The sequence below is a fragment of the Cheilinus undulatus genome, linkage group 17, assembly GCF_018320785.1.
Source record: "Cheilinus undulatus linkage group 17, ASM1832078v1, whole genome shotgun sequence".
Taxonomy (NCBI): Eukaryota; Metazoa; Chordata; class Actinopteri; order Labriformes; family Labridae; genus Cheilinus; species Cheilinus undulatus.
Window position 1 is genome coordinate 8,164,907 of NC_054881.1, and position 20,359 is coordinate 8,185,265.

At 39.3% G+C, this 20,359-nt stretch overlaps 1 protein-coding gene across 9 annotated transcripts in view; it reads left to right on the forward strand.

Moving 5' to 3' along the window:
* mast4 (microtubule associated serine/threonine kinase family member 4) overlaps positions 1–20,359 on the forward strand; it is a 198,229-nt gene that overhangs the window by 40,382 nt on the left and 137,488 nt on the right. For all 9 annotated transcript variants that reach the window (XM_041811256.1, XM_041811264.1, XM_041811257.1 and 6 more), the window contains exons 2-3: positions 950–1,103; positions 10,811–10,944. In XM_041811256.1, coding sequence (XP_041667190.1) covers positions 950–1,103; positions 10,811–10,944 — 288 coding nt within the window. The remainder of the gene's footprint in view (positions 1–949; positions 1,104–10,810; positions 10,945–20,359) is intronic.

The window sequence follows — 20,359 nt, forward strand, 5'->3', positions numbered from 1 at the left end:
GAAGAGGGCTTAAAAAGTGGCACACAAGGGCAATAATTGGCAGCAAAGTTGCAAAAAAAAAGGGTTAAAAGGGTGGAAAATGGGCCAAAAGTGGAAAAAATTTGGTTTAAAAGTGGCAAAAAATATCAAAAATTGGTTAAGAGTGGCAAGAGATGTTGCAGAAATAGTGAAAAGTGGTTAAAAAGTATGAAAGAGGAGTTTTTTTTTTATTGGTGCTATCACAATCAGGGAGGGCCCATATTCTTGGATTTTTAGGGGCTCAGCCTATTCTGTGGGCATGCCTCTCCTTGTGGCCTGCTGCATTATAGATAATAGGGATAGATCTCACTGGTCATGCCTTAAAATTTCCTGCTTTGTTCAAGAAATTACACTTACTAATACAATAATCTCTTAATCAGACCAAAATATATATATATTTTTTGTTTATTTGAAAGTCCAGCTCTCAGAATCTTTGTCAAGATTAAATCTGGCCCTTGTGCAGGTGTACTTGATGGCCTTTGCTTTAAACTAATGCTCTGAACAAATGGTGCAAAATATGTCTTCATCTGGCTGATTTGTCAATTTTATTTAAAAAACAGCACTTCTGTCAGTGTGTTACACACAATGCATTCCCTGACACTTCTTTCTGTCTGTAGCATGACCCCCCAGCTGTATTTTTTTTAATCATATTACCTTCTAGATCAAGAAAGCTCTTGTATTTATGCAGTGTTCCTCTTGCTTGAGTTTTACTTGGTTGTTCTACTTTTATAAATCAGCAGCATGCTCAGGCTAATGTTTGCAACATGCTGATGAAGGGTTTATACGTTGAAACTGAGGCTTTCTTCTGTTTATTGTCTAACAGGAAATGATGACCTATATTTTTATGTGAAACTCATTCTCACTGTAACACCAGCCTCTGCATGCTTCAGCTGTATTTTTGACCTCAGATATTTTCCATCTCTTCCTCCAGCTGGACCACATCCTCTACCCTCCCTCCACCTGCCTCAGGAAGTCCAGTAACCCTGAGCTGACGTTTGGACTAAGCCCAGCTCTAAAACTGAAGCGACATCTCAGCGAGGATGGGAAACACGTTCGCAGAAGGAGCCTTGGCGGCGGCCTCACAGGTACAAATTCATGGGCTGAATCTTATGTTCAGTGTGGTACATCACTGTAGGTTTCCAAGTTAAAGAGAGTTTCTATGTCTCAGGGGTTCTCAAATGGTGTGACTATGAACCTTAAGGAAAAGCAAGGTATGCCTTGGGAATTTACCAACCATGCCTGATCAGTATGACTATACAGCAACCAAATATACTTTTACATGTGATTGCACTGGTATTTTTGGATTCCATTGATGATAACTACTGTGACCATAACATGCTTTAAAACTCTCAATATCATAAGGCACTGATCATCAACTGGCGACCCGAGGGCTGTGTCAGGCCCCCCAAAGCTTCCTGTCCAGCCCCCGGAAGAACTTTAAATTCAGAAAAGGAGGAAAAGAAGATGTTGTGTGTTAAGAGTATCTTGTGGCTTCAAATGTCTGTAAATGTTAAATCAAACCAAAAGACAACATTGAAATAGTTTTAGAATGACTCAACATTTGATCTGTTTTTAAAGAAATGCACTTTTCAGCCATTATTGGTAAATATTTGAAAAAAAAAAAAAAGTTTTAAAAGTGGCAGAAATATTGCAAAAATGTCCAGATAAATGGTGAAAATGCTTTAGAGAGTGGCAAAAATAGGTAACAAGTGTCAACGTGGGTTGTGGGGTTGCACAAAGGGACAAAATTGGTGGGAAAATGGTGAAAAGAGGTTAGAATGTGGCAAAAATTAATAATAAGGGGACAAAAGGGGGCAAAAGTATCAAAAATGGTGCAAAATAATTAATTAAAATTGGTTAAAAAGTAGACATGGAAGGGATAAAACATGCAGGAAAGTAGTATAAAGGGATTAAAGAATGGCAAAAAATTAGTTAAGGATGCAAAGAGGGGCTTAAAGTACCAAAAATTGGTTACAAGTGGCAAAAATATAGCAAAAATAGCCTGGCAAAGTAGTGCAAATGGGTTAAAAAGTGGCATACAAGGGCAATGATTGGTAGGAAAGTTGCCAAAAGGGGTAATAGAGTGGCAAAATGGACCAAAAGTGGGAAAATAGTGAAAAGCGGTTAAAAAAATGTGAAAGATGAGTTAATATTGGTGCTAAATCACAGCTGGGGATGTCCATATTCTGGGTTTTTCAGGGGTCCATCCAATGTCTGTGGGCATGCCTCTCCTTGTGGCCTGCTGCATTATACATAATAGGGATAGATCTCACTGGTAATGACTGAAAATTAATAATAATAATTATAATTCATCAGACTTATATAGGGCTTTTCTAGGAAACTCAAAGACGCTTTACAGAACAACACAAATTGGACAGGAGGAAAAACATGAATGGTTAGGAGTCGTATGCATTGTTAAACAGGTAAGTTTTGAGTGAAAAATTAACTGCATTGTGCAAGAAATAGGTCAATCATACCAAAATATTTATTCAGTTTTTGTTTGTATGAAAGTCCGGCTCCAGAGTCTCTGTCAAGACTACATTTGGCCCTTGTGCAAATGTACTTGATGACCTTTGTTCTAAGGTATCAAAATATCCAAAAACTGAACATCTTCTTAGACAACTTCACATTGGTGGTGGTGGTTTGTGTATTTTCCCACGGTGTCTGTATTACATATGCATGTGTTTTTGATAATTTGGTGTTTAAACGACTGTTAACAGGTACAAAAAGGTTTATATTTACTACAGCAGATTGGATAAACAACTGTGAAGGCTGGTATGACTGAAATGTCATTTAGTTGTTCCCAGATGTTGGAGTGAGGCAAGTCTAGATGTGTGTTGTGGGTTTGAACAATCATGGGTGGTACCACAACTTTACATCAACTCAAGAGGTGATTCTGCATGGATGTGAAGATGGGGTGCCCTTAGATTTTGGCCTGAGCAAAAAATGCTTGAAAATCACTGCTGTATCCTATTCAAGCCTCTGCACCAGAACCATTCTCTGATTTTACATGAAAATTCAACTCCAAAAGTTGCTTTCCTTTTGGCAACAGCTTGAGAAGGAATTATAAAAAGAGACTTTGTTAATCATCTCTGCAATTTATGACCAAAAATGAAATTTTCAACTCTCACTTTAAGAATTAACTAGGAAAAAACAACCCCTACATGATCCTTAATGATAATTTTAAGCCAAATCAAAAACAAATTTTATATCTTTTCTCAAATAGACATAAATATGTTTGTTTTGGGATGAAATTCATCCAACAAAGAAGGGATTTAACAAAGTTTTCATTGTCTGACTTCAGATAATTAAAAAGAGCTTGAAGAGTGAAACTCGGACGCTGCCTCGGTTACAGAGAATTATGGAGGTAATCCTTAGAACCTGCTGTGAATAATACTCTGTGTTTCCTCCATTACTTAAGGAAATGTTTCTCAAAGACTCGCTTTGAAATCAAACTCCTCTCTTCCTCAGTGTTTTAGTTTCAGTTGTGAGCAGCGATAAACACCATCTGCCGCTAAAAGCTGACTCCGAGCGGAGAACTGCTGAAGCAACAATCACAAACAACAATGGCAGAGTCACAGTTGGCAGGAAATCACTGAAAAGTGTTTGTGAGGGAAGTATGAAGGCAGCAGGATGAGATCATCTTTAAACTGAAGAGATGTGACCAAAATGTTACAAAACGAAACACCCTGCAGACCTGAGAAGAATCAACTCATCACTCCAAGATCAGGTTTAAACATTCAGGTTTTTATGAAAAAGCCCTGGAGACATGTTCCTCCACCCTGTTCTAACTGTGAAAGATGGGCTGCTACAGAAACACAGTAGTGTGAAAGTTGTAACAGTTAACACAAAGAAAGTGTAGACAAAGATACAGAGAACAAAGAACACAGCACCCAGCACTTCTGTGGTCTGATGAGTCCACATTTCAAAATGCTTTTGGGTGTATCAGTGCCCATTGTATGGGTCACTTGCACATCTCTGAAGCCTCTAATACAGGTACATACAGGTTTTGGAGCCACATGCGCTTCTATCCAGATGTCTTGTTTCAGGGATGCCCCTCCTTATTTCAGCAAAACAATGCCAGGTCACATTCTGCATGAGTCACAACAGCATGGCTTCACAGTGAAAGAGGGCAGGGCCTAGACTGACCTATACGTAGTTCAGACCAACAACAGATAACCCTCACTAGCTGCGTTTACTTGGACACTTCTAATAGGGTGAAACCCTCAACCTGATTAGAAATGCTGCATGTTAATGCCTAAATCAACCCGATCAAGCCCCATCCGATTAAAAATCTAATTGGTTGCAGAGGGGTGGTCTACACCTTTTCACCACCCGATCAGAGGGAAAATTCTTCCATGTAAACACCTTCACCTGATTGATCTGACACATTCTTTCTGTGCATGCTCTTCATCTTGACGAAACTACGTGGTGACGTATTGTCAGGAGCCGTTCTCGCCAGCAGAAACGGGGCACTAGACTCAAACACCGGTATCGGAGAAGCCAAGACTCAGGGGATGTCGGTCTCAATGGGGGACTATATACCACTGGAAACTAATAGCATCAACCATAAATCATGTGACCTGTGTGTCACATGATTTATGGTTGCTAGTGGTGACTGCTGACGGGGCGGCCGCTATTCCGATTAAAAACGGGCTCATATAAACACCCGATCAGATGGATCACACACAATGTAAACGCTTGACCCAAAACATTTAATTGGATTGATTTCACTCAAATTGTAATAAAAGTGTCCATATAAACGTGACTAATGTGGAGCAACATAAGATGTAGATGAAGCAAGACTGGGAAATAATTCCACTTTCAGTAGTTTTAAAGTAATTGCTTCAGAGAGCAGAATGCCTTGTGGTGAGGTCATGCCCCATGTATGTGGGTGGCCTGGGTTCAAGTCCAGCCTGTAGCTCCTTTCCCGCATGTCTCACCCCTACTATCTCTGTATGAAGGTGTAAAAACCCCCAAAATACAGAGTGTTGTTGAATAAAAAAGGGGATGTAACATAGTAGTAAGCATGCTCCTGTCCCAACTATTTTGGAACATATGTATATATTTCCATAAAAATAATGAAGCACTGAATTTAAGTTATAAGGATGTTCAGTTTTGTTATTAATTACATCTCACATGCTGTCCCAACTTTTTTTGAAATGGGGGAGTTAATACATAAATTTGAATATTACATGTCTCTCTTGGTCCAAAACCGTTAATTTAAAAGCCCAGATAATAGAGAAAATGGGCCATCAGCACCATCCTAGATGAGCAGTTCCTGTGATGAGGAATGTGTCAAGTCAGCAAAAATTTAGAGTTAGAAAAAAATCTTAGTGTGAAGATTTCAGATTTAAGTCAGCAGCTCAGCAACAAATCCTTGAGAGGAGACTAAAGAATATGAACTACCAGAGCAGATAGAGTCTATCTAACTGGAATTACCTTTAGATTCATTTTTAAACAGCAGATCCCTTGTAGTTTGATTCATTTAGTCTTACAGGAGCAGTGTTAGAGCTGAACATTTACATTCAGCCTCTGGAAAGAGGAGAGCTTCTGTGGATCACCAGTATTAAAGTAGTATTAAATATCTGTTTATCAATAACAGATCTGACTCAGTGTGCATGCTGATATTTTTAAAGCCAGTAAAAGTGGAAAAACTGAGGCTTTTTCATCTGTGGTATGGTTCTGAAAATCTTATCTTGGCCTCGTACTTGTAGATGAAAGACTTTCATCTCTGAATATGATGTTGACCTTTTCCCAGACGATAAAAGCGTGTCTGATGTGTTTTCATCAGTTGGTGCTCTGAATGAGTGCATTACCCTTTAAAGTCTTCACAGATGAGAAGACAAAGCTATACCTGCAGCAAGTCTGCTTACATTGATGTGATTGTGTCAGGTCGTGATTTTGATGGTGAGAGCTAGAGCTTAGTTTAGTTCAGGCTGGTCTGATACCTGAGGCAAGCCAAACGCACTGACTACTCCCTGGTATTAGACACAGAGGCAAATATACAACTTTAATCTGAATATATGACACCCACATTCATTTTTAAGCTTAAATGCAGGAAAAAGACCTCAATTAACACTGAATTAAAGCCAAATTAATGTCCTGTTTCAATGCATCAGTATTGCCTTGCCTGCATTGTTGTATTATTATGTGGTATTGTGAAAATCCATTTCCTGGCAATGACAGTATGGATACCAGTTCACTGCCCACCACTGTTTTACAGCATGTCATAATTCAGAGCTGAGAGGTGTTTTTTAAACATGGCCATCTGCACAAAGCTGGAAACAGAGAGCTCTGACCTTCCACATACCTGTGTTAAATGTCCCATGCGTCCTCATATTCGCTCTCTTAGAGTGTTGACGAGTGTCTGATGAGAGATTTCCTTTATGCCGGGATGTGATGGACTCTAGTGGGGAGTACATTTGCCAGTAAGGAAGGAAGGTACTCAATTTTCCCTCCTCATCCTGTTTTCCGTAACTCTGTTACCATGCAGTGACTTAAAAACCACTAAAATGCTCCCTACCTGCTGTGTAGGCTCTGGATTTGTCACGTAAAGGTCTTCTTGTATCTCTTGCCTGCAGTGGAAAACAGAATAGTAGAAGTTTTTTTTCCTGAAACTTCATTTCTTGAACATGAGCCATCTGCAGAGGAGTGAGAAGAAGACAGGGACAGTAAACTTTAAAATAGTGAGAAATTCCTGAAGGTCAGCAAAAACATCTAGTAATTTTTATAACAGAGCTTCAGTTAGGGCATGAAGGGCCTGTTATTTGTGCAAAATGATTTTTTTTAATTACCTGACTACAGTTTTGTTGAGAGGACTTCAGCAGAGACAAGTTTGCAAATTGCCTCATACAGAAGTAACAATAATAAAAGCAGTGAGCCTTCTTAGTGTGAACATTAATGCTGATGTATTTATCCTGATGTGATCAAGGTCCATAATTAGTGCCTTGATTATTTTAAGTCAAATTAATCTCTTGCTCTATCGTCCCTCTCAGTGGACTTCGGTTAAACCGCTGCAGCCCGAAATAAGTCCACCAAATATTTAGCTCAGTCGAATAGTCTGCATCTTATGTTATCAAACTTTTTCTTTTTCCTTTTTCCTGTTTCCTTTTCATAATTATTGATCTGAAATATTATTCTTTTTATTTTACTTAAGCTGTGAGCTGTTATCAGGATTGAAACAAAAAATGCCTTTTTTTGCAGGTATCCTTTGATTTTGTCTGGGATGATATTTTGGGTATCTATAAAACCAAAGTTAAAGTTTTTTAATCAGTGAAAGGTTGTTATAGCTTTGTATTTAACATTGCTCTAACACTGCCATTCAGGGCTGCAGGCAAAGGGGGGTTAAAGGGGAGAGCTTTCTGGGTCCATGCCAAATAGGGGCGCAAGGAGGTCTGCAAAATCATGATCTATCATAAAGTTAAGCTGTAATAACCATATTTTATTTTTAACATGAATAACATGTGCTCTTGTCAGAGCAACAAAGTTGATTTTATTTATTTACACTGTAGTACAGGTGGAGGAAATGGGCTATAAGCTGTAAAAGTGGCAAAACTTGATTTAAAGTGGGAAAAATTGATTAATAGTGGCAAAAGGTGGCAAACATAGGTGTAAATAGATAGATAGATAGATAGATAGATAGATAGATAGATAGATAGATAGATAAACTTTATTGTCCCATTCAGCAAATTTGTCTTAGACGGCGGTGCTAGTGGCTAAGGGCACGATATACATAAAAAACACCAGACAACATAAACAGTTACATTTGCAAAAGGTCGGCGACAAGCATGGTCAGTAGTTATTACACGAGAAGATTAAAGTGCAATGTTCATTGCAATAATAATTGCAATGAACACTGCAGTAACACACATTGCAGTAAAGTGGCACAAAAAGTGGGTAAAAGGGTTAAAAGTGGCATGAATGGTCAAAGATGAGTTGAAATGAATTCAAAGTGACAATATGGCAAAAAAGTTGTAAAAAGGTGGCAGAAAAATCAGGGACATTGGGTTAAAAGTGGCTTATAGGGTTGTGAAAGTGGGTTAAACGTTACAAAAATTGTCATTTTTGGGTTTTCAATGGCAAAATGGGTGAAAAAAGTGTTAAAAGGGTGTTAAATGTAGCATAAAGTGGTAAAATAGGGTGTAACTTGGCAAAATGTGTTGAAAATGGGTTAAAAGTGGCATGTATTCGAAATAATTGGGGTAAAATTGGCAAAAAAAATGGCTAAAACCAGTTAGACATGGCAAAAAAGAGCAAAAATTGGTTTTTGGTGGTAAAAATGGGTGGAAAAATTGTGGTGAAATCATGTTCAAAGTGGCCAAATTATGAAGAAAATCATTTAAGGTGCCAAAATATGGCATCAAAGCTGTTAAAAGTCACTAAAAGTGGTGATGTTGAGTTCAAAGAGGAAAAAGGTTGTGAAAATGAGTTTAACAGGGTGACAAATGGTTTCTAGTGGAAAAAACTGATAAAAAATCAGAGGCCCAAAGGTCTTAACTGTAGCAAAAAAGTGGTCATATTAAATTCAAAGTGGCCAAACAGTCTAGGAAATGGTTTTAAAGTGGGTAAAATGGGTAAAATACTTTGAAAGTGCCAATAAAAGGCATTTAAAGGTGACAAAAGTTGCAAAGAAAATAGTGAAAATACATAGGTTGAATGTGTTAAAATGGGCAAAAAATATGTTAAAAGTGGATAACAGTGCAGTGGAATTGGGTCAAACATTGTAAAAGTTGGCAAAATTAGCTAAAAGTCGCAAAAATGTAGGGAAAATGGGCAGAAAAGTGGTGAAAAGGTTTTAAAAAGTGGCATGATTAAACAATTTCAACATCAGACCCAAGCTTGACACACTTTTTCGCTCCATAATGAGGTAGCTGTTGGACAGGATGCTATCTACTGGTCCAAAACACGTGCATTGACATAGTTAATAAATCAGAGCTGGGGAGGGCCCATTCTCTCTGGGGGGGCAGCTGGGTCTGTGGGCAGGTCTACTGCCAATGCTCAGGTGTTGATGTGCTCTCATCAGGTGTGATGCTGAACTCACTTGAACTCCTTTTTGACAGCAATAGTGTTTAAAGTAAGGTATGAAAATGAGTCATTATCTTATTAAACCTGTTTAGACAGTGCATGTATTAACCTACTTTCTCCAACACGTAAAAAAAACAAGGATAGCAAAGCTGTCCTTATAACCATGCTCTCTTTATGTCTTCAGAACAGTCGACTTATCTCCTCTTTGTTTGCTGTGGCAGTAAGTTCACTGAGGCTGCTTTAGTTTATTATTCTCTGTTTTACCTCTGTGTAATGAGGAAGGAAGAGTGCAGAAGAAAGTGGATGGAGTGCCACCTAGCTGCCAGCCTTGGGAGCTGAAAGTGTTGATTTTCTTTTGTTTTCCATGAAATAATCTTAAAATGTACCCCTGTTGTTATTTAAATTTTAATTTTGATAGTTGAACTCTTTCTTCAGACTTTATGTGCTCATACTTTGATTATGTAATGTTGGGATTTGTCAGTGATCTCTTAATGGGCTTTCCCTCCCTCTGGCCCAATTTAACCCCTCGACATCCGGTCTGTCTGTGCAGGATCAGGGTCTTCGTGTGTGCTCCTAACAGGAGCAGACAGCCAGGATTATCTGAGGTTACTACTCCGACCTTTGACCTTGTTTACTTCTGCTAATTATGGTTCAGTAGTGTTACAGTGTGACACAGAAGCAGCAGTATGACAGAGCTTTATTACAACTGTAGGATAGCTGTAATGATGCAGTTTTGCCTCTACACAGACCTCAATTTCAGAAAAGTTGTGACATTGCATAGGAGGGGAATAAAGTGTTTGGCTAATCCTTTTCTAAGTTGTATTCAGTTAAAGGACAACACAAAGACAAGATATATCTTTCTCTGTAATGAGCCTTTTTTTTGTAAATATTCACACATTAAATTTGATGCTTGCAGCAAAAAGGTTAGGACAGAAAGTATGAAGAAACTTAATGTATTTGCTGAATATTGGTGTCAGTCATATATAAAATCCTGCTGCACTTTTATATCATTTCACTCCCATTTCAAGCCAAAATCAGACTGTTGACTTGCAGAAAGAATTTCTGGTAAAGTAGTACAAAATTCAAACATTTTTCTTCAGTCATGAAGGTCACCCTGAAATTTCTGGGACATTTTCATGCCTTTAATGTACGTTTTGAAAACACCAAAAGAGAGAAACCTTAGCTGGTATGATGCCCATCCAGTAAATCCTTGTGTTGTAAGAATCCCCTGCTTCATGCTTGCCTTCTTTTCATTATTTAGTTTTTGGGCTAAGCTACCCTGAAAATCTACAAATTTAATGATCTGCAACCTTGGGATGGTACTTCCAAGTTTAATCCCCACTTTTCCCTCCCGTTCTCTCCCTAACGTCTGTACTGAGCTGGGAAAAAGGCGTTCAAGTCTGCTGCTCCATCTGCTTGAAAACATTTGAAAACTAAGCCCATCTCTGTGGATGCATTCAAAGTGATTTTAAATGAGTCTAAAACATCCACATCTGGCTGTAGATGTTTGTAATGCTGATGTTTGTTTTCTCTTATCTTCCGATTCTTTAATTTGCGCAGATGCTTGTCTCGGTTGTAAAACTGTAAGGAGATTTTTGATCTCAAATGAGATTCACTCCTGGTTAAATAAAGGATAATTCCTCCTATAATTTTACCGCAGAGTTAAATCAAACCATCTGAGAGGATTATCAGGGGAAATCACTCTTTGAATAAACTGCCAAACTGTGAAATGTTCACTGATCCTTTTCTTGTTGTTGCACTGCAGGAAAATACCTTCTGCTACCCCCGAACCCTCAGCAGACACAGGCAGCGTGGCAGCCGTCATCGGAGATCTCAAACCTGGTCCGGATGTGTTCCCTGAACCTCGGGAAGTCAGATCCCTCCCTCACATCCAGCCTGGTGAGTACTCTTTAGATTCACAACAACAGAACAGCGTGAGGGTGTGAATCTGGGGAAACTGGATTACAAAATTGTTTCACTTCTGGGTAGAATGTAAATAAAAAAACAGATCCCATAACCCATATTCATTCACAATAGAACATAACATATCAGATGCTGAAAATGAGACATTTTACCATTTCATGAAAAAATTTGCTCATTTTCAATTTGTCATGTTTACCATTGTGTAGCATCCCTTCTTCTTTATAACAACAGTCTGTAAACATCTGGGAAGTGAGGAGACCAGTTGCTGTAGTTTTCAGAGAGGGATGTTGTCCCATTCTTGTCTGATGCAGGACTTTAGCCGCTAGACAGCCCTGGATCTGCTTTGCTGGATTTTTCCCTTTATGATGCGCCAAAAGTTTCATATTGGTGGAAGGTCCGGACTGTAGGCAGACCAGTTCAACACCCAGACTCTTCATCTGTGAAGCCAAGCTGTTGTGATAGATGTGGTATGTGGCTTAGTATTGTCTTGCTGAAATATGCAAGGCCTTTTCTAAAGAGACGTTGTCTGGTGGGTGGTATATGCTACTCTAAAACCTCTGTCTGCTTCTCAGCACTGATAGTTCCTTTCCAGATGTGTAAGCAGCTCATGCTATAGACACTAATGCAACCCCATACCATACCATTTTTTGATAAATATTTTGGGCTTTTTATGCCTTTATTGTAGAGAGGAGGACAGTGGATAACGTTGGAAACATGGACAAGAGAGTGGGGCTGAAACATGCAGGAAAGGAGCCGAAGGCTGTGAGACCTAACCACTAGGTCATCTGAGTCCAAGAGATTCAGTTTTTTTAACTGTGTGCTGACAACAAGCTGCATGGTCCCTCTCCTCTTTAGTCTGTAGGACTATTGTTTCTTCTTTTCATGATACAACTTTATCTTGCATTTCTGGATGGCATGGCCAACTGTGTTGACAGACAGTGATTTCTGGAAGTGTTCCTGAGCCCATGCAGTGATTTCCAGTATAGAATCATTTAGTGCTGCTTGATGACAGCCAGTATTCACCTTTGGCCACGTCCCTTGTGCAGAGATTTCTCCATATTGTCTGAATCTTTTGATGATATTATGCACTGCAGATCAGTCCTTCTCAGCTGGTTGGGCATCAGGACCCACCACCATCCCCTTAAGACAAATTGCAACCCCCCAAAAATTTCCGACTGTTAGAAGTTATTTAATGAAAAATGATGCAGGTTAGACCTTAGATAGAACAAAACACAATTAAACAAGAGACAGGACACAACAAACATGTTCAAAAAGCACTTAATTACAGAGGGAAATGCATGCATCTTAACACAATTTTTATGAGACAGTATGGAAATTTTGTCATTTCTCTTGGAAATCTCTTATAATCTCTCTATAATCCAAAGAACTCTTGAGGCAAATACTGGAATTTACTATTTTTCATAGAAGAAACCTAAAATATGATTGAATTTACGTATATCCACATAGGACTTGCATAATCAGAGTTTTTGCCACATTTTTTTCCTGGCACATATTTGCAACCCTGGAAAGAGCTTTGCGATCCACCAGCTGAGAACCACTGATGTAGATGGGGAGATATTCAAGGTCTTTAAAACTTTACATTGAGGTCCATTTTTTCCAAAACGTTTCAAGGATTTTTGAAGAAGCTTTTCACAGATTGATAAACCTCTGCCCATCTTTACTTCTGGTAGACTCTGCCTCTCTAAAATACTCCTTTTATACCCAGTCATGTTACTGAAAGTTGCCAATTAACCTAATTAGTTGCAAAAATGCTCCTCCTGCTGTTTTTCATTAGAACCACTTAGTATTCATGCCTTTTGTTTCCTCGTCCCTATTTTTTTGAGATGTGTTTATGCAATCAAATTTAAAATGAGCTAATACTTTTCACGAAAGGGTGAAATGTCTTGGTTTCAGCTTTGGATATGTTGTTTATGTTCTACTGTGAATATTCTAAGGGTTTATGAGATTTGCAAATCATTCTTTTTTTAAATGTACATTTCATGTAGTGCCCCAACTTTTTTTTGGAATTGGGGTTGTACATTAAACAAGGCAACTATTAAAGATTGTTGCAGTCTTGCTTAAGCTTCAGAAAAGCCTTATGTCTTAACCCTTGAAAAGGAAAGAAAAACACTCTTAGTGCCTCCTGATTTTAGCTGAAATAGTGCTGAAGACAGAGGTGACCTTCATAGCTCTCCTCTGCTCCTCCTGATGACACTGACAGATAAACGCTGATGTGGTGATCTCATTGTCTGAGCGCTGAGATACAATCAGACGCAGGGTTTAATCCAATGCTGCTGAGCTATGACTCATTCCCTGTGCGTGCTCACGATCACTCGGAGAAAAGGTTAATATAATAAAAAGCAGGGTGTGTGTGAGTAAATATGTTTATTTGTGTTAGTGTGTGGCTGCTGGTCGAGTAACTCTGGCTGTTTATTTTAGTAACTGACACCTGAACCATAAATAGGACACGGTAACCTGAACTTTAGGAGGATTTCTCAGACTGGCAATGACATCACAGTGACCCTGTTTACACTGATAAAGATTAAAACACTCATGCATGATGTGACCCACTTTTAAAAACATAGATATTAGCATTACTTCAGCTTTAAATGTACTCCTCTCTGCACCTGAGTATGGGCGTCTTTGTAGGAGAACTAATTCTACCCACTGGAGGGCGCTGTTGCATTTCCAGTATTTCAAAGTCAAACATATGTATCCTTGAGCTTGTAAAGCCACAAATTAATCCCTGTGGTTACTGTGCCCCGCGGACTGGATAAATACAAGGTTTCCTCTAACATAATTGTCCTCCAGCGGATTAACCCTCCAGTCAGCTGTTGATTCAATTTAATTTTTACAATTTGATGACACTTGAAGACCTTTGACTTTGCCTGAATTTTAGGGTGTTTGTATTGAAGAATAATACTTAAATGATTCCCTGAGGCATTTATTATCTTGCACAGCATCAGGAAGGTGAGGGTTGAGTGTTTTACTCAAGGACGCTTCAGCAGGAGGGATGAAAATGTGCAATCCCTCCACTAAACTAATACCAGAATTTTATTGTATGTCATGCATGTTAATATATTTCTATTTAAGTAAAACTCATCATTTTAATTCTAATAAATGTGAAAACTTAATCATATTATGGTATTTACATGGTGATTTGCAAATCCTTTTGAACATATTCAATTGAATACATCACAAAAAAACATTTTATTTAATTTCATTAATATACACATTTTGTATTTGTTGCCTCTAACATGTCCCAAAAAAGTTGGGACAGGGCATCTAAAACCAGCTTCATTCTGTGATGGATTTTGGAAAGTTCAGATAAATAGACACAGTATGTTGCTGCATCTACAAAGATAAATCAGGACACACACTGCCATGTGACGTGAATGTCATTTATCAACAACATTTAACAGTACCTTTGTCTTCTCTGGGCCAGAGCTCCTCTGAAATGGACTGACCTGAAGTGGAATATTGTGCTGTGGTCCAACCAGCCCACATTTCATATTTTTTTGGAAATAATGGCTGTCAAGTCCTCCAGGCTAAAGAGGAAAAGGACCATCCAGATTGTTATCAATGTAATGTTCAAAATCTAGCATCTGTGATGATGTAGGGGTGTATTAATGTGCATGACATGGGTTACTTGCACATCTGTGAAAGCAACATTGATACTGAGAGGTTCTTGCAGGTTTTGGAGCAAGATATGCTCTTCATCCAGAGAATGAAGGGACATTTCTGCTTATTTCAGGGAGACAATACCAAGACACATTCTGTAAGAGTCCGCATGGCTTCACAGTAGAAGAGGGTACTAAACTGGCCTGCATAGAGTACAGACCTGACCTTGAAAAGCAGGAAAATTCATCTAGCAAAGGTCATTTGAGGAGAACAAGGCAGTAGCTCACAAGACCGTGAGGTGATAGCAGTGGCTGCCTCTGGTGTAGCCTTTAGCTCAGATGTTGCTAAAGTGAAACGAGAGCTTTTTTAGAACTGGACCAAATTTCTTCATTATATAAAGAGCAAATAACAGCAATTAAAGCTTTTTTATGAGGGAAAGATCATTTCTCTCTTCTGCTGACTGGTTTTGGCATGAGTTTGCATTTGTTAGAGGTGGGGTTGAGTTGTTCTGTAAGCTGTGGCTGCCTCCACAGCAGCAATTGGCTTGGATGTAGCCGTAGAAAAGGATCAGTTTAATCAGACTTCGACCACATTTCTTTATTAAAACAAGAGCAAAGCGCCAGACTGAAAGCTTCTCTTTGGTCAGAACATGTTTTTGCATGGCTGCTGATAGGTTTCTGCATAAATTTTAGTCACTAAAGAAGCTTAACTATTCAAACACTGTGGTAGCGCTAGCCTATTAGCATTGGAGCTCATTATGTCTTGCCGCTCCGACTGGCCTGTAATGAATGTGACAGACAGAACGTTCGTCCAATCAGCTTTTAAGAATTTCTTTCAAAAATTCAGCTATTCCTAAAACAATTATATGAGAGATTTTCCAGATGAATGTGAATGCAGTGGAAATACGGAACAGTCTATCTGATGTGTCAGGTTAGTCCAAACCTGTCTCCCATTGAAAAAGGAGTATGGTGCGTTATAAAGCACAGAACACAACTATAGAAACACCTCACTGTAAAGGTATACATGAAGCAAAATTCCCCTCTCAGTGCTTCAGCAGTGTCCTCAGTCCCCAGATGCTTGCAGAGTTCTTAAAAGAAAAGTTGATGCTGCAAGTTACAAACATGCATGCATTATATTTTGAATGTCCATCCATCCATTTTCTATACCACTTATCCCGTTGGGGGTCGCAGGGGCGCTGGAGCCTATCCCAGCTGTCATTGGGCGAGAGACCTGTGAACATTTAAGCTAATCAGACTGCTCATTAAAAATCCTAATTGAAAATAGTTAGAATGATTTGCAAATCACTGGATTTTGTTATTATTCAGATTTTACTAAGCATCACAACTTATGAGTGCATGCAAACTTAAAGGAAAGAGGTAGGATTTCACAGGTTCTCGTTAAGTCACTTCCTCCCACTTCTTTTTCAGACATGTTGATCAAATTTCATTTTTAGCTGACCATTTCTTTTCAATTATGCCATCACTGTTTGCAATCATTATTTTCTCTCTGCCTGTTTGTATGCTCATTTTTGTTTTTGTTACATGTTTGGAATAAAAGCTTCAAATCGACCCCGAAATTACACTTCAGTAGCACTCAAGTAATCAGCAACTAAATTGATTCCTGTTTGGATATCAAGGCAATTAAGAAACGACTGTTTTGGCACCCAATACTGGATAATTTCTTGTTTTCAGTTATCAGAAATTTCAGATAAAGTCCTGCACACTGTCTTGATGAATCTGATACGTCGGCAATACTTCAGTACTGAATTTCTGCCAGTGTGTTTGTGCACTTTAGACAGTGTTGAGGAGTTGTCTTGCAATTTTAGATGGATCATTCTTTTCCTATCCACTTGAAATAGAAGTTCTGTTTATATACTATCTGTCAGGCATAGTCATTCATTTCCAGTTTGCATGGGCTTACAATACACCAAGAATTTAGCCCATCTGGGATCAGAGTGCATTACAAGTCTTTTCAGTTCTCATGAAAGAGAGAGAGAGAGAGAGAGAATGAATACTTGTTAAAGACTTACTAAACAGCTCTCCTTTTCCAGACTTTCAAGACAAAATAAGCAAGCCTAAACAACAAATTCAAACTGCAGGAATTCAGGTTCCGCAGTACCTCTGCAGCACTGTAGATCATTACAGAAACACAGATTGTTTTATTTGGAAATAATTTCAAAAAGTTCTGAAGCATTGAAAATAACGTATGGATATTAACTTTTCAGTGTGCCAAGCCCTTGCTGAACATAAGGAGTATTTTACAAAAGTGCTCTGGAGGTTACTCCCAACTTCATGAAGTAGTCTCTGCTCTCTCAGGTGTGACTCTTAAGGTCACAGCGACTCTGTAGTCTTGCACTTTTATCCCTCTGACTTCATTCAGTAAATGGGACCGCAGAGATAGGTAGCAGAAAATGGGCTTGTTGCTAAAGAATGGCTTTGGGGTGCAATGCACGCTCACACTGCATCTTGTACCACTCCTAAGAGTGCCACCTCTAAAAAATATGAGATTTCATTTTTTAGCCACTGCAGTGTGAGGAATTCATCCCCAGCCTGTTGCTCAATGATTGTGCACATCCTTGAAATATTCTACTCTGAAACATATCATCTTCTTTTCTCCTCTTTTTTAAAGTCTGCTGTGGAGAACTTTAACTCAGAACTGCTGTAATACTGGTGCTTCAGACTGCATTTATGTAGGAAAAAAGTTTTATTAGCTGCTTAAAACTGCAAAAACTGAATCATGAACTATCATAAATTGGTGCATATTATCCAGTACAGTAGCTTTTGAATTTGGGGTTAGGATTGGGGTTAGGAATGGACTGTAACAGAACCCCCATGCTGTCAATTGACACTGCAGTTGTATAAAAGGCCGAAGGCAACGCAGGGACCAATGCATGTTTCATTAGGAATCCCCCAAGACATATGCCCTTGAACCCGAGTAATTAGAATATAAAGACAGTAGTGAACTCCCCTGACTGAAGGATGTGACAGAGGAAGAGTGCTGATGAGAGAGAGAGCAAAGTTGGAGAGGGATACCTGGTCTAAGATTGAGGCCTCCCCCTGTAGGACTCGACTTCTCTCTCTAGCCTAGACCCTACCTCTGGCAGGAGGAGTGAGAAAAGTGAAATGAGGTTTCTGAGCAGAGATGGATCCAATCATTTCAGGGTTCTGCTAAGGTAATGGTAAGGGGTAGTGCTATACCCAATAGGTGTAAAGAAAAAATAGTGATATCTGAATAAAGAGGGGGTACTTGGGGCAGGTCCTTCTAGGGTTTGGTAGAGAATAGGGTAAGGGCCTCTGGTAGAGTAAACCCAAATGGAGTCAAGAAGACATGATGGAGATAGAAAGCATCCCTGGGGCAGGTCCAGTCCTTTCAGGGTTCGGTTTGGATTAGGTCTAGGGTCAGGGATTGGGTTATACTTAATTGGAGTGAAGAAGAAATATAGATATGCAAGTATGGTGAGGGTCCTAGGGGCAGGTCCTATCCCTCTAGGGTCTGGTTCATACTATGGTAAAGGTCAGTGGTAGGGTTAAATCCAACTAGAATGAAGAAGAAATAAGAGTTTTGAGTTAGGTTTGGTTCAAGCGAGTTTAACAGTCAAGGGTAGGGTTGGATCCAATTGGAGTAAAGAAATGATTGACGTATCCTGGAATAGAGAGGGTCCTTGGTCCTTTTAAGGTTTGGTTCAGATTCGGATGAGGGTTAAGGGTAGGGTTAAACCCATTTGGAGCGAAGAAGAAATGACTGGAATATCCAAGCATACAGAGGGTCCTTGGGGTAGGCTAGGGTAAGGGTCAAGGGTGGGGTTAATCCCAATCGGAGTAAAAATAAAATGGAAAAATCAGATAGAGAAGATCTTTAGGGGCAGGTCCTGTATTTCCTACATGGGGCAGGTCCAGTCCTTCAAGGGTGTGGTTCACGCTAGTTTAACAGTAAAGAGTAGGGTTGGACCCAGCTGGATTTAATCCCAGGATTCTATCCCAGAATAGAGGGGTTTTTTGGGGCATGTCCAATCAGGGGTAGGGTTAAACCCAGTTGCAGTGAAGAAGAAGGGATGGAGCTATTTAAGCATAGAGAGGGTCTTTGAGGCAGGTCCAGTCCTTTCTAGGGTTTGGTCCAGGCTTGTAACACAGTCATGGGTAGATATGCTGATGAAGATAAATTGGAAGTACTAGTATGACAGTGCAGTGTTTCCGTAGTTGTATTCCGCTCTCATTTGAATACATACAGTACTGGGCTATCATATGGGACCATCTTTATGTTTCTGTTGTAGGCTGCTCCGTTGTTGTTTTATCCTGATTTTTATTCTTGATGCTGTTCGCTCGCCCCCTGGTGACTCTGTGGTTGTTTCTATGAGAAAATGAGATGCTGCTGGTCTCTGCTCAGATATTGTCCTGTGTGGACACAAGCTGAATGGATGATGTGTTACTTTGGAGTCGGATGCAGGGACACCTCAGGGGTCCATCCACAGCTGCTGTGTCCTCCTGCCTGCAGAACCAGCTCAGAAAAGACACTGGATTGGCTGACCTTGGAGAGAGGAGTGAAAGAAAACACCTCTGCTTCTAGACTTTGAATGGAATGAGCCGTTTTGTTGAATTTCTCTCAGATTTTTCATCTCTTCAAATAAGAAAATACTGATTATTTTATAAGGGATTTTGTTATATGAATGTTTTCAGTGTGCTTCGGTGCTGTAAAGAAATGCCTGTTTGTTCTACAGGCAGAGTGGCATTTGTCATAATGATGGTTATATGACTGGAGAGCAGATTAGACCCTGGCCTTAGTGACAGCGAATGAATGGAGGGCAGCCAGCACACGCACTGTAGAGCTGCATTTTATGTGCTGTGCAATTCTAACCATGGTCAGATTTGGCAGATATATCCATGTCCAAAGAGATTTTTATTGGCAGTTGGATTTAGGAACTGCTTGGAATGGGCGCTATGCTGCTATTTTGTTTTTTGTTTGACTAGAAAAAGACACAATACATTAAAAGATTATGGAAAGAGCTTCCGGGAAAATGCAAAGCCTAAATTAACTTGAATTTTTTCATGATGTAACGGTGCATGACTCACGTTTTAATGCTTCATAAGCCAAAGGATTTCTGTAATTAAAGTGTTTTTGTATCTAAAAGCTGTTGGCAGTCAAACCTTTCTATTTAGGTCCAGAATGAGCTCAGCTGGTCGTGACCAGGTTTGTAGAACGCCTCACTGCTTCTGGGTATCAAAACCAGATCTATTATCAAAGTCATATTATATGAAAAAACAAATCAAACCCAGAAATTATAAAGGACTAAGAGGAGCAGCAAATTCATTCTCTTTCAGTGCCATGAGCTGCTGAAGTTCAGCACAGTCCTTTTTGATAATGATAAGCAGTGATTTTAAGTTGCTTTGTATATTTCAAGAATTTAAAATCATCATCTTTGCAAAATCTTGTCATGTATAAGTAGCTGATTAAATCTGTATGGACTTAGTCATGCTCTAAAGTGATAAAAAATTTTTAAAAAAAGCTAAGCTAAGAGAGCTTAACACAGCCTTTTGTAATTCGGCCTCGGCCCAGCTCAGAGTTTTCTTAGCAGCGCACCAGGCTGGCAGAAGCACTTTTAAACAACTTTCTCTCTCGTTAGGTCAGTATCCTGCATTTAAAGAAAGCCGTGGTGTACTTTTAGGATGGTAAACCTTGTAGAGGGCTGGTTTGATTGAAAAGACTAACAACGAGTGGCCAATGGAAGTGGACAACACAACTTAAGACATATTGGATGTGGGCTTTGGGTCTGTAC